Below are 13,970 nucleotides of genomic sequence, written 5' to 3' on the forward strand. Positions count from 1 at the left end.
TAATTCTTAAATTTCAGATGATTTAGTTTAAATCTTTTTCCCTAGTTTGATTCTCAGCAGTATGTGTCATCTCAGTTTTATTTTGGTTTTGAAAATTGATGTCTGAATTGCAGATCACTACTTTAGGCAGAAGGACAATTGAGGTCAGATAGTGTACATACTGGAAGGTTTATGTAAAAGGTAATGAGTTTTTTTTACAATCCAGAGGAACTGCAGCATTAAACATTCTTGTTAAAAACAGCAATGAAGGTTGAGATAAGAGATTGGTTAAAAGAGAAGAGCTGGTAATTGGATGAGATCAGCATGCTTGTTGCAGCTTATTGATACTATTTTTAGGCATAGCAGATGCCAGTAGATGCATACCAAACATTGCCTGCAGTATTTTATTTGGTCTGCTCAGTGTGCACTGCTTTGAGCTGATTGTATGTGGTACATATCAAAAATTAGATATACTTTATTTTTGGGATATTAATGCAAGTGACTAGATGAAAATGAGTCATTGGCAGCTGTATTGTAGATTTTTTTCTGCTCCTGAACTTCATGAAATTATATATCAGTTGAAGAATGCAATTTCCTGTATTTACGCCCAAAATACACCTATTATTAAACTAGTGGGTTTAATACTTAGATTTATTATTTGTATATGGGTAACAAAACAGACAAATTGATAAATAGCTTAACTGATGTCCTAAAGCTCTATTTCAAAAGATTGAAATATCTTTGGAGGTCACCTAAAAAATTGAATTAACATTTGCAAATCTTAATCTACAAAATGTGGTTATTAAATACAAAGTTTTACTTGTATATAATATTTGACCCATTTTAAAGCAAGGTGAGTATCGTAAAATACCATCCAGTAAAAGTTGGAGATGCATAATGTTATGAATTGGGTGCTGGGACAGTCCTGGATTTTCATTAAACATCCTGGTGTCTTGACAATTTCATCAAAATTGCTCAAATGTCCTGGTTTTCAGCTTTTCCTTTACTTGAACCACAGATTTCCATCAGCACTTCACCTTCACATAGCATCAGTGCCTCTTCACTTACTCTCCCTTTCTCTTTACCTCCTCCATATATTGTTGGCAAACCCCAAAAAGCCCTCTCTTACTGCACCCTGGGAATCGGAATACTGTCCACCCTGCGACAGTTAATTGGCTGCGCCTGGACACTCCTGCGTATGCAGAAATCCTTCTCACCAGCATCCAGAGCCAGGAGTGAGTCAGTCTCTGGGTGACGACAGACGTTTGACAGCAGTGTCCACCAACCACAAGGTGCACTTGAGATAGTCAAAACAGTGCCCATTGGTAAACCACCAATCAGCGCTGAGGAAGATGGCAGGCAAGTTCGGTTGAACCGTGGCAAGTTCAACCAAACTTCTCATTGAAAAGTTGTGTGCTTTCCTGTTTATGTCTCTGGGTGCAAACAAAATTTCCCACACTTCAGGTATGTTTGTTAGTTTAAAATCCAGCTTCTGGCCAAAAACGTCAATTGTAAGAACCCAGTGTGCACATGAAAATAAATTAGACTTTTAGATGGCGATTGGTCTTCCCATTATGCATTGCTTAGTAAAGTTAAAGTGGAATAGAGGATTCTGGGATCTTGTGACAAACAGTCTTGGCTCAGTTTTTTAAAGAAAATGAGAAAATGAAAGGCGGCAAGTCTGTGGTTCGTAACAGCTGTCTTCAATAATTTGGTGGCTTTAGGGTTGCACATGAACTACCTTCAACTTCCCCTCCCCCAGACCCCTGCCATTGGCCACCTACCATGTGTACACGGAGTCCTGCGTTCCCAAGACTTTTAAATGTGTCCCAGTTTTAGCTTTTGAAAACCTGGTCACCTAGTCATGAAGAAATGTAATCATGTTACAGTATAGGTGAATGAATTGAGACCAACACCTAAACTTCTCTGTAAATTTGAACAAGAACTGGAGCATTAAGCATGATCCATTTAAAAGAGAAAAAAATATCAAGCTTGAGCTAAGAAATCTTTTAAAATAGAAAAGCTGGTAATTGGAGGTTAATTTGGTAATTTCATTGGCAAAACCCCAATGGATCAGAGGACAAATAGACCATATGGTAAGGCACAAAGCAGGAAGGCCCTAGGCTAAATTTACTAAATACACTGACCTCCTGTAACGATGGAGTGTTACAATAGTGTCTTTCTAAGCCAGGGGGGAATAAAGTTAATTATGGTTCCAAATAATTTTTTCAGTGTCTTGGAAAAGGTATGCTTGTGTTGACATGAACTTTAACAGTGGGTGTAGCACAACCAATAGATTGCTGACTCTCTCTATACAGACTCTCATATGAACAATCCCTTGGAGGTACAGGTGAGCTGTGTACCGAGGGGGCAGTAGCATAGTGTAATATTACCTGGCTAGTAACCTCAAGGCCCAAACTATTGCTCTGTTTAAAAGAGACTTGGGATCGAGAATCAAAAGCTAGTCTCTATAATCATGAACCTAATGGATTGTTCTGAAAACCCATCTGGTTCACTAATGTCCTTTGAGGAGGAAATCTGCTGTCCTTACCTGATCTGGTTGACATGTGACTCCAGACTCTCAGCAATATGGTTGACTCTTAACTGCCCTCTAAAATGACCTAGCAAGCCACTTAGTTGAATCAAACTGCTACAGAAACGTCAAATAAGCATAAAACTGGTTAGGCACCCAGTATCAACCTAGGCAACGAAAACAACAAAAACACACCATGCCCAGTTGATCTTAAGACTTCCTTGCTAACACTTGGAGACATTCCAAAATGGGAAAGCTGTTCCACAGACTAATCGAGCAACAGCCTGACACAGTCAGTTATACTTGTCAAGTCATACCTTATAGCCAAAGTCCCAACTTCCATCACCAGCTATGGGAGTCCTCAACATTGACTCCAAACTTCATGAAGTTTAGTAGTATCAGGCCAAACATGGGCAAGGAAACTTCCTGCTGATTAGCACCTATGACCCTCCCTCAGCTGATGAATCAGTGTGCCCCTCTGCTCCCCCGCCCCCATTGAACTCCACTTCAAAGAAGCACTGGGAGTAGCAAGGGCATAGCATGTACTCTGATGGGGCACCAATACCTATCACCAAGAGTGGCTCAGTAACACTACTACCAAGTAAGCTGGCCGAGTCATGAAGGACAAACCTGCCAGACTGGGCCTGTGGCAGGCAGCAAGAGAACCAAGAGGAGGAAAAACCTACTTGACCTTGTCCTCACCAATCTACTTGTCGCAGATGCATTCCATTACGGTACTTGTAGGAGTGACCGGTATACATCCTTGTGGCGATGTAGTCCTGTCTTCACACTGGAGACCCCCTCCATGTTGTACGGCACCACCACCAAGCTAAATGGGATAGATTCAGAACAGATCTAGCAGCTTAAACCTGGGTATCCACTAGGCACCGTGGATCATCAACAGAATTGCATTACACCACAACCTATAACCTCACGATCCAGCATATCCTTCACTCTACTGTTATCACCCAGGCAGGGGACCAACCCTGGTTCAGCGAGGACTGTAAGAGCACATGTCAGGGGAAGCACCAGACATACATAAAAATGCGATGCCAACTTGGTGAAGCTACAACACAGGACTACATGCATGCTAGATAGCAGAAGCAGCTGCTATAAAGTGATCCCATAACTAATGGATCAGATTGGGTGGAGGCCAATTAAAGAGCTAACTGGAGCAGGAAGCTCTAAAATTACCCAACCCTCAGTGATGCGGGAGCCCATCATATCAGTGCAAAAGGCAAAGTTACAACCATCTTCAGCCAGATGTGTCAAGTGGATGATTCATTTCCACCTCTTAAGGTCCCAGCAACACAGATGCCAGTCTTTGGACAATTAAATTCATTGTACGTGATGAAAAGAAATGATTGAAAGGACTGGATACAGCAAACACCGAGGCACCTAAACATCCTGACTGTGGTGCTAAAGACTTGTGCTCTGGAACTAGCCATGCCCTTAGCCAAACTGTTTCAGTATAGCTACAAGACTGACATCTACCTGACAATGTGGAAAATTGCCCAGACATGCCCTGTCCACAAAATGCAGGACAAATCCAATCTGTCCAATTACCTCCCCATCAGTCTACTCTCAATTATCAGCAAAATAATGGAAAGTGTTGTCGACAGTGCTATCAAGTGGCACTTACTCAGCAATACCCTGCACACGCATGCTCAGTTTGGGTTCTGCCAGGGCCATGGCTCTAGATCTCATTACAGCCTTGGTCCAAACATGGACAAAAGAGCTGGATTCCATAGGTGAGGTGAGACATTGACATCAAGGCAGCATTTGACCAAGTGTGACATCAAGGAGCCCCAGCAAAATTGATGTCAATGGAAATTGTGGAGAACGCTCTCCACTGATTTGAGTCATGCCTAGATATTGATTTGACCCTCAGTAAGGGCTACTTTGTCAAAGAACATGAAGGTGGCTGTACTTTCTCCTAGAAAGGGAAATCACGAGAAGACCACAGAATTCATGTTTGCCATCAGAAATGGAGTTGTGAAGAGACTCCCTGAACCCCTTCTTAGTGTCATAGATGCTCACTGATCCCATCTTAAACACAATCAGTCTGCCACCCTCTTCAGTGCTCTGAGGACAGATTGAAAAATCTTCAATTCCAACTTAGATGCAACTTGCGCAGCTGTACGATCCCAGTCAAAGATATATTTTATTGGTGATTTCAATGCCAGGGTGGGGAACAACCAAAAGCCATTGGAATGCATGGTGTTGAATCCTGGAGGGTACCATTGACTAGAAACTTAACAGAACCAGCCATTTAAATACTGTGGCTACAAAAGCAGATAAGAGGCCGTAAATTCTGTGGCGAGTAACTCATGTCCTCCCCAGTGGATGTTCGCCATCTCCTGACACAAGTCAGGAGTGTGATGAAATGCACACCACTTGGCTGGATGAGTGCATCTCAACAACACTCTTAAGCTCAACATCAGCCAAGTCAAAGCAACCCGCTTGATTGGCACAAGATCCACTGCCTTCAGCATTCATGCCTTCCCCCACTGGCGCATGGTGGCAGCAGTGTGTACCACCTCCAAAGTGCATTGCAGCAACTCACCAAACCACCTTCGAGAGTATCTTCCTAATGCGTGACCTTCCAAATTAGAACAAGGGTAGTAGATGCCTGGGAACATCACTACCTGCAAGTTTCCCTCCATGTTAGATACCATCCTGACTTGGGGCTATATCGCCTGCTGTTCCTTCATTGTTGCTGGGTCAAAATCCTGGAACGCCCTTCCTAACATTGCTGTGGGTGTAGTGAACCACATGAACAGTGGTTCAAGAAGATGGCTCATTACCATCTTGAGGGAAATTGGGAGTAGGCAGAAATTGCTGACCTAGCCAACAGAACAAAAAAACACTGATATCTATGAAATCAAACAGTTATGAGGGTCACTGCTGCACTTTTATAGTATCACTTTTGGAAAGCCATCTCCAGCATGTTTCCATGTGAAGTGGTAGTCCAAACCTGAAGGGTCATCCAGGCCTGATGACACACTAAAAGCAGGCAAAATGAAATGTCCTGCAGGAGTGTGAAACTGGGTTTAAACAGTGTTCGTGACTACCCGATCTTGTTGGTGCTTTATGAATGTCAGTTAATCAGAAGTTTTGCCATCCTTTGGAATTAAATCAGTATTACCCTAGTAAGAATATTTCTACACATGGAAAGGAAATATCGTAAATCTTTTTCCTGAGCTTGCTTTCTCTTCAGCAACTTACCCATAGAATACCTGATTCTGGAATCTCTGGCATCTGAGATTAAATGTGAACCCCACCACTGCTGTTGCATAGTGTAACTTTGGCAGTGAATACAAGCAACCGCAACAACTTGCATTTATATTGTACAAATAACAGAGAAAAATCATCCCAAGACGCCTCAGAGGTGGGACACCTTTGTTATGGAGAGAACATGGATCAAGAAGGACACACAGAGTGTAAACAGTCTTATTTTGATCTCGAATGTGGCTGGTTAAGAGGATGGAGAAAATGGCAAGGGTACAGAATCTTGTGCAGAAGAAATTGTTGATTTTGGTCTTGCCAATCTTTTAACTGGGGGAAATTGAGTCACATATAAGACAAGCTTTTGGATAAGCAGCTTGATAGAGGAGGGGTCATTTGAATTGATGGAGCAGTGGACTCGGTGCATCAGTGTACGTGATTGAAACTGACGTCACATTTTCGAATGGTGTATACTTTGGTTTTATAAAAACCAAACATAAGCAAGGCTTCAATATCCTTTTGACTTTGTTTTTAGTGAAGTGGAAGGGAAAGTGTGTACTATAGTGTGGATTTAAACAAAAATCGTAGTTTCCTAAAATTAACAATATTAATTTTTAATGGTTATATTGCCTTTAGTTAAATCTGGAGGTGTGTGCTGGCCAATCATGTGCTGTAAATATCCAGTTTTAAGTAACTCAAATTCATTTTCTGCCCAACTATTTACCTCTAGTTTGACAAATCAGTTCAATCACTGCATGTCATGTGATTGTAATACTACAGTGAAAGCTACTGTATATATTGGCAATGGCTGAACTAGAGTTGAACTTGCTGATCTGCGATCAAGCTGCAATCACTGTTATGCTAATTTGCTCTTGATGGAAAATGAGCACTTTTGCAACAGGTGCTAATGGAATCTTGTTGAAATTTTAGAAAACTGTAATTAAACATTGTTCCAAAAGTGAGATTTGAAACCTGTTGATCTTATCATATTGGCAAAATAAATAACAAGATAACTAAGTTTTGGACATCACTGAGTTTTTAATATGTTTCACAAATGTATTTTAGTTGGTAAACGCAGTTTGCGTGAGCTTACTAAAATTTGTGCAGTGAATGCATGAAGATTCTGGCGGTTACCCTTATCACAATGGGGATATTTGTAGTTTTATTTACTGTTGCTATCACCCTTCATAATAGTCTCAACATGGCTTTCAAGCTGGATCCTGAATTTTCTGGCTATTCTGTGAATGGCTGAGGGCAGTTCTGATGACTGTGAAATAAACAGGTCTAATTGTGCCATGCAATCTTTTTCCCTTCCTTCGTTCTTCCCGCTTCTTCCCTCCTCCCAAAACGAAACCTGCAAGCTTCTTAAGTAGCAGATTTTGTTGTTTCTTGAACAGCCTTGTAATTTTAAAATTTTTATTACTTGCCCACAGTGCTGTTAAGTAGATGTTTTGGAATTGTAATTTTGTGTTCTAGCTCGAAAGATAATTTTGTCCCTAAACAGTAAATTATGAAATATTAAGAGGAAATTCTATGCATCAGCTGTTTAGGATGTGTACTTAACACGATTTGAAAATGGTATTTGCAAATTAATTTGAAGTCTTTTCCCAAATACAACTGTTTTGAGTTTAGTAGCTGACCTAATAATGAATCAGTAATGGCATGACATTTTACATTGGATTATGTAATGAAAATAGTTAATGCATTGTGCTAATTCTTACTTCTCTCCCTTTAATTCTGGCAGTTGTGGACTTAATCTACTGGCGTGATATCAAGAAGACTGGATTGGTGTTTGGTGCGAGCCTGTTCTTACTGCTGTCTATGACAATTTTCAGCATTGTCAGTGTAATTGCATACCTTGCCCTGGCACTGCTTTCAGTTACCATTAGTTTCAGAATATACAGGGGTATTTTGCAAGCAGTGCAGAAGTCTGATGACGGGCACCCATTCAAGTAAGTATAATTTAAATGATTGGTACTACTCAGCCTGGCATGTATTGGCATTAACCTATAATATGAACAGTGTTAGAGGGTGGGAAGAAATTGAGAAGGCACTCTCAACATAAGTTGCTTCTCTACAATATGCATGTGACCCAGTACTTTGCATAATGCTTATATTTTATGCCAGTATAAGGTGACATTGTTTTCCCCATATCCTTTTATAGGCATTTTGCTTTTGTCAGTTTTGCAATACTTCTAATCTGAGTAATATTCACACTATGATATACTATACTTTAGACCATTGGCAAAAATTAAGAACAGTTTTAACAAGGCTCGTTTCCAATTCCAGGCTACATTGGTGGAGGATATCATAATTAGTATTAAAAATAAGGGCTAAAAAGTAGTTGTTCAGACAATTTTCAATATGTTAGATTGTTAGCAAAGCCCTGTTTAGTTTTATGTGGTGCCATTTGTTTTCTAGGGCCTGCTTGGAGACAGATCTTGCTGTGTCTGATGAACTAGTGCACAAGTATAGTGATATTGGGCTAGGCCATGTCAACCGTGTGATTACTGAATTAAGACGGCTGTTCCTTGTTGAAGACCTGGTGGATTCTCTGAAGGTAAGTATTTATCTCATTTTAAATGTTAATTTTCTTATCTTGCATTTTATTTAATAAAAATATTACAAATGTACAATAGTTTGACATGTTGGATTACATAATAGCTTTTGCAGTTTTGGGGATATGAGTATTCAAGTTGATTGGTTCCATAAATGATGATTTGCATTGGATAAATGTCTGAGGTTTTTACTGAAGCAAAATTTGCCAAAATGGACACTGACTGACTTGAGCTATTGAGAGGAATGAATAAGACCTTGATCAGAGGTGGATTTTAGGGAGGGTTAAGGAGGTGAATTTCAGTTCAAATTCAAGTCAAAATGGCATAAAGATTTGATTTCTATACTGTGTGGGACAGTTGACTTTCATATATATATATATATATATATATATATAAATGTAAGCATTGTTGGTGGTAAAACCCTTGTCCAGAAGATTTCCTGGATCTCCTTTAGGCAGATCATCCACTGGCACCCAGCTAAACTGTTGTCCATCTCTACATTGGGTATGTTGGTCTTTTTTGACACCCTTTGCGTGTGTGTGCCCGCGTGTGTGTATGACTGAAAAGAATCCCAGTCACCAGTCTTAAGCGCAGATTCAAGATAAGTTGGTGGCTTATTACACTGTTCTCAGAGTTCTTACCCACTCGCCAAGAGCAGCTTTTGGCATGAAGACCATTTACCTTTCACCCTACTCTTAACCATATCTTGTGGTGTTGAGTCCACTTCCTCGCATCAAATTGATTAGTTAAGGCTGTCAATCTGTGAAACCCGTTCCATTGGTTTTTACAAACACCATGCAGATGGGTCTTTATAGCAGTCTTCTTTTTATTCACGGGATGTGGGTTTCACTGGCTGGACCAGCATTTATTGCCCATCCCTAGTTGCCCTTGAAGGCGGTGGTGAGCTGCCTTCTTGAACTGCTTAACCCAACTCCATATAGTGTTCTCAGATCCTGAGGATGTCCTTTTAGGTTTGCTGGAGCACACTACACTATTTGACTTAAATTGAAAATAGCCATTGAACTTTTTAAAAAAAAATCACTAAACAAATTGATCTGATTGACTTGTTCTACTTAGTCATGTTAAACTCCATTTAAAATGGCTTTCATGGAGACATTCTAGCAGAAAACTTTGTGCTGCAGTACACAAGTTCAACTTTAGCAGCCTTAGTGCTTCAATTACTTGAAATTTAAGCCTAATTTCCAGCCTTATGCAGTTATATTAATAGGTGTCAGATCTTTACAGTTGCAAACCTTTTAATGTACACAAATTCAAAATGCTTAATTCTCAAGTTGAATATATACAAAATGATGGCAAAACCCTCCCAAGTATAAGCTGTCTGCATAAATTGATAGTTTAAAAGGAACAGTTACCATTTTCAGAAAAGCACATGAGAACTTTGTGTGAACTATTTCACTTAGGAATGTAGAAGTTAACCATAAAAAGAGAATTGCTCTAAAGCAATGTCATCATGACTGGAAGTGATGATTTATTTGCTGCATAAAAGTTTCAAGTTAATTTTGTGACTCAGAATTTGTATTAACATGTCAATGTGCCAGATAGAGATGTCCTAGTTATCAAGGTAGAATGTGCAAGAAGACATCCAATTTATTTTACTATCCATACAGATTTGCAAGCTGTGCCATTGTCATTTTGCACTACTTGCACTTTCAATCATACTATAGATTGGTACTGCAGAGTAAGCTAGATAGCTGTTCACTGTACTAGCTGGTCTCTTCAAAATGAAGGAAGTGGAGGGGCTGAGTATTAACAATTTAAAATGAGCTCTTGATTAAGATTCAAGTGCCCGTGAATGGGGAAATTGTGGAGTCTTGATGCTTAGTCTGCTAGGCTGTTATGCTAATGGAACTTCTGTGCTTTTAAACTACCAAATGGGTCACTGTCTAGAACACAACCTTGATAGAATAGGGTTATATATTTTGTATGACTGATTTACATTACTCTGTCCAACTTTTACCATTTGTGTTTTTTTTTTGTCCTTGTTTTTGCTCCTCCTGTGTTATTCTGTTCGAGTTTGCTTTATCAGACTGCAAGTGAAGGGTAACTTGTACTAATAAGATTACAAGTAATGGCGTGAGGTCTTGCATCCTGTTTAGAGATCCAAAATACTATTCCCCCCCCCCCCCCCCCCCCCCCCCCACCGCCCCCCAAAAAGCACTGAGTCTTTGCAACTGGCAACCACTTTCTCAATCCCTCATTCACCATTAATGTAACCCTGACCTCCCATACCAGATTGTAGCTTCTGCCAAATCATACACCCTAGCCTCTTCCAAGGAGTCCCACTTCCGGTTCCCTTGATTTTAGTCATCACCTAGCCCCGAAACTTCTGGCCCTGGTACGCTGAAATGTTTATTAATAACTCCCATGTGGGCATCATCCATTTTTCCTGCTCAAAACTGCAATTCAACATCCCTTCCTCAAAAGCCATTCATATGCTTCAGCTGCTACCCAGTTTTAATCTTCCCTCCCTCAGAGTCCTTGTTACCCACTCAATTGTCTGCTTGCCACAAATGCTTGTGGCTTCTGCACCCATTTCACCGAGATGCCTCTGCTCAAGATCACCAATCATCTCTTATGAGTGTTTGATCTCAAATTCCACCACTCCAATCTTATTCTGCAGTTGGCAGTAGACCTCTGTAGTTTTTGATACAGTTGCTCACCACAACATAAGAATTAAGAGCAGAAGCAGGCTGTTCTGCCCCTCAAGCCTGATCCAACATTCGATAAGATCATGGTTGATCTGATTGTGGCTTCAACTCTGCTTTCTGTCTGCCCCCCATGACCCTTGGCTCCCTTGTTGATCAAAAATTTATCTAACTTAGTCTTGAATATGTTCAATGACCCAGCCTCCACTTCTCTTTGGTGAAATAAATTCCACAGACTATTGACTCTGAAAGGAAAAAAATCTAATCTCTGTTTTAAGTGGGAGACCCCTTATTTTTAAACTCTGTCCCCTAGTTCTAGACTCCCCACAAGGGGAAACATCCTCTTAGCATCTACTCTGTCAAATCCCCTCAGGATCTTGTATGTTCTCATTCTTCTAAACTCCAGTGGGTATAAGCTCAACCTTTCCTCATGACTGATCCCTAGGATGAAGAGGTTGAGTTAACCTTCTCTAAACTGCTAATGCAGTTATACCCTTAAGTAAGGAGACCAAAAGTGTACACAACTTCAGATGCGGCCTCACTAAGGTCCTGTATAGCTGCAGCAACACTTACAATTTTCATGCTCCATTTCCCCTTGCTATAACGACAACGTTCCATTTGCCTTCCTAATCACTTGCAGTAGCTGTCTACTAACTTTTTTGTGACACTGTACCAGCTATCCAGCTTCTTCCGTACTATAGAGTTCTGTAGTCGCTCTCCATTTTAAATAATAACCTGCTTTTCTATTTTCCTGCCAAAGTAGGCAAGTTCACATTTTCCTACATTATACGCCATCTGTCAGTTTTTTTGTCTAATTGCTTAACCTTATATATTCCTTTGCAGACTTTTTGTGCTCTTGACAACTTACTTTCCTATCTATCTTGTGTCATCAGCAAATTTACCTACCATATATTCGGTCCCTTCATCCAAGTCATTAATATAGAATGTAAATAGTCGAGGCCCCCAGCACTGATCTCCTGTGGCACTCCACTAGCTACAACTGGCTAATCTGAAAAATACCCATTTATCCCTACTCTCTGCTTCCTGTAGTTAACCAATCTTATATCCATGCTGATATGTTATTCTGTACACTGAGCTCTTATTTTGTATAGTAGCCTTTGATGCAGCACCTTATTGAATGAGTTTTGGAAATCCATCTTCCTCCTTCGATATCCACATCGGAGAGATTGTCATTGTATGGTTCCACTCCTTGTCAATATGCAGACTACACATCTTCATTAATGGGCTCTCCTTCAGCTCTTATACACCCACCTTTAGAATCTCACCTGACTCACGGACCTTTCCTTTGCCCCCTCCATGTTCACTTCCGAGATGCCTCACCTTGCCGTCATTTATAGACATGCTTTCATGTGTATGTTAACAACATCCGCTTTGCCTTTCAGCTACATCCAAAACTTCAGATCTGCTTCAAAGCTACCTGGCTGCCTTGCTTTATATTGCTATGAATGAGGCAGAATTTCCTATAATTGTACATTGAGGGAAAAACATTGACCTGCTCAAAACCCTCCACTGTTAGTGATTCTAATTACTGGCAGCAGACAGGTTCAACTACTTTGCTTAAAACTTTCACAATCTATTACCAAGACCACTTGCTTTCATCTTAGCAACTTTGCCTTCTTCCACCTGTTATATACCATTATCCATGCTTTTATTACCATTAGATTCTAATTGACTCATCAAACACACAAGTCATTGGAAGCTCCACTACATCCTATCCTGCACTTGTCTTCACTTGCCTGTCACCCCTCTTATGCTCATGAATTTATAAAGAAGATGGACATTTTACTTCTAAAAAGTGGATGGGATCTGGACAATTCACCTTGGGGGAAAAAAATGGACTCCAGGGGGTCAGGTGACCTTTTGTGTTTTCTGTGCAGACAGGGACTGACTTGGCATGCCTCTGCAAAATCATTTAAGATGTGAATGTCCTTTCCCAGGTGCTGATGACTGCCCCTCTCCATTTTAATTAAAGTGACTCAGATTAACAACACCTGATAGACTTGCCAGCCCCTCTTTTTGTTTATTATTCGTTCAAGGGATGTGGATGTCGCTGGCTAGGCCAGTATTTATTGTCCACCCCTAATTGCCCTTGCGAAGGTGGGGTGAGCTGTCGTCTTGAACTGCTGCAGTCCATGTGGTGTAGGTACACCTCCAGGATGTTGGTGATGGGGGCTTCAGTGATGCTAATGCCATTGAACGTCAAGGGGCGATGGTCATTGCCCGGGACTTGTGTGGCGTGAATGTTACTTGCCATTTGGCAGCCCAAACCTGGATATTGTCTAGGTCTTGCTGTGTTTGGACATGGACTGCTTCAGAATCTGAGGAGTCGCAAATGGTGCTGAACATTGTGCAATCATCATGGAGGTGGAGATGCGAATAAAGGTATTCAGAGGATATTCATAACTGAAATGTTGATGCCGATATCAAACATTCCCCATTGTGTGACAATTGCTTAGCTCTTCAAACTATTTGTGTGGGTAATTGGAGTGTTGATGCTGTGGTCACATCACAGGAACTAGCTCATGATAGGGGATGCCTTATTAATTCACAAAAATGGCCCAGAGTAGTCAGCCTGGGTCAAAGACCACAGAGGGAAGGGATCCTGTCCAGAGAAGGATGAATCCTGCCTAGAAAATTCACCACAGGCAGAGAAGCACTGCTGTTTCTTTCACCTGTGGATTATAACTTCACCACAGGGCTCGACTACACCTTCAATTGGAGAAAAGCCAGAAACCTACTGTTCCTTTGAGTAAGCCACTGAGAGTTCACTGCTACAAACTTCCACCCTCCGTTGTCTTGAGTGAACTAAGAGAATTTTCACCTACAACATTTCCAACTTGAGCACTGATGATAGAAGTGACTTTTTGATTCTTTAAGTAACGTTATTACTCTTAAAGGTACATTACACTGAATAAAACCATAATTACTACATACCTCCCCCTTTAACTCAGCTACACATGTTATATTTACAAGTACATATTTTTC

General features: G+C 40.6%; 1 protein-coding gene across 2 annotated transcripts in view; it reads left to right on the forward strand.

The window, feature by feature from the left end:
* The window catches only part of LOC144689678 (uncharacterized), a 94,871-nt gene that overhangs the window by 58,317 nt on the left and 22,584 nt on the right, over nt 1-13,970 (forward strand). For both annotated transcript variants that reach the window (XM_078556970.1, XM_078556971.1), the window contains 2 exons: nt 7,485-7,692; nt 8,162-8,300. In XM_078556970.1, coding sequence (XP_078413096.1) covers nt 7,485-7,692; nt 8,162-8,300 — 347 coding nt within the window. The remainder of the gene's footprint in view (nt 1-7,484; nt 7,693-8,161; nt 8,301-13,970) is intronic.

The sequence above is a fragment of the Cetorhinus maximus genome, chromosome 14, assembly GCF_964194155.1.
Source record: "Cetorhinus maximus chromosome 14, sCetMax3.hap1.1, whole genome shotgun sequence".
NCBI lineage: Eukaryota > Metazoa > Chordata > Chondrichthyes > Lamniformes > Cetorhinidae > Cetorhinus > Cetorhinus maximus.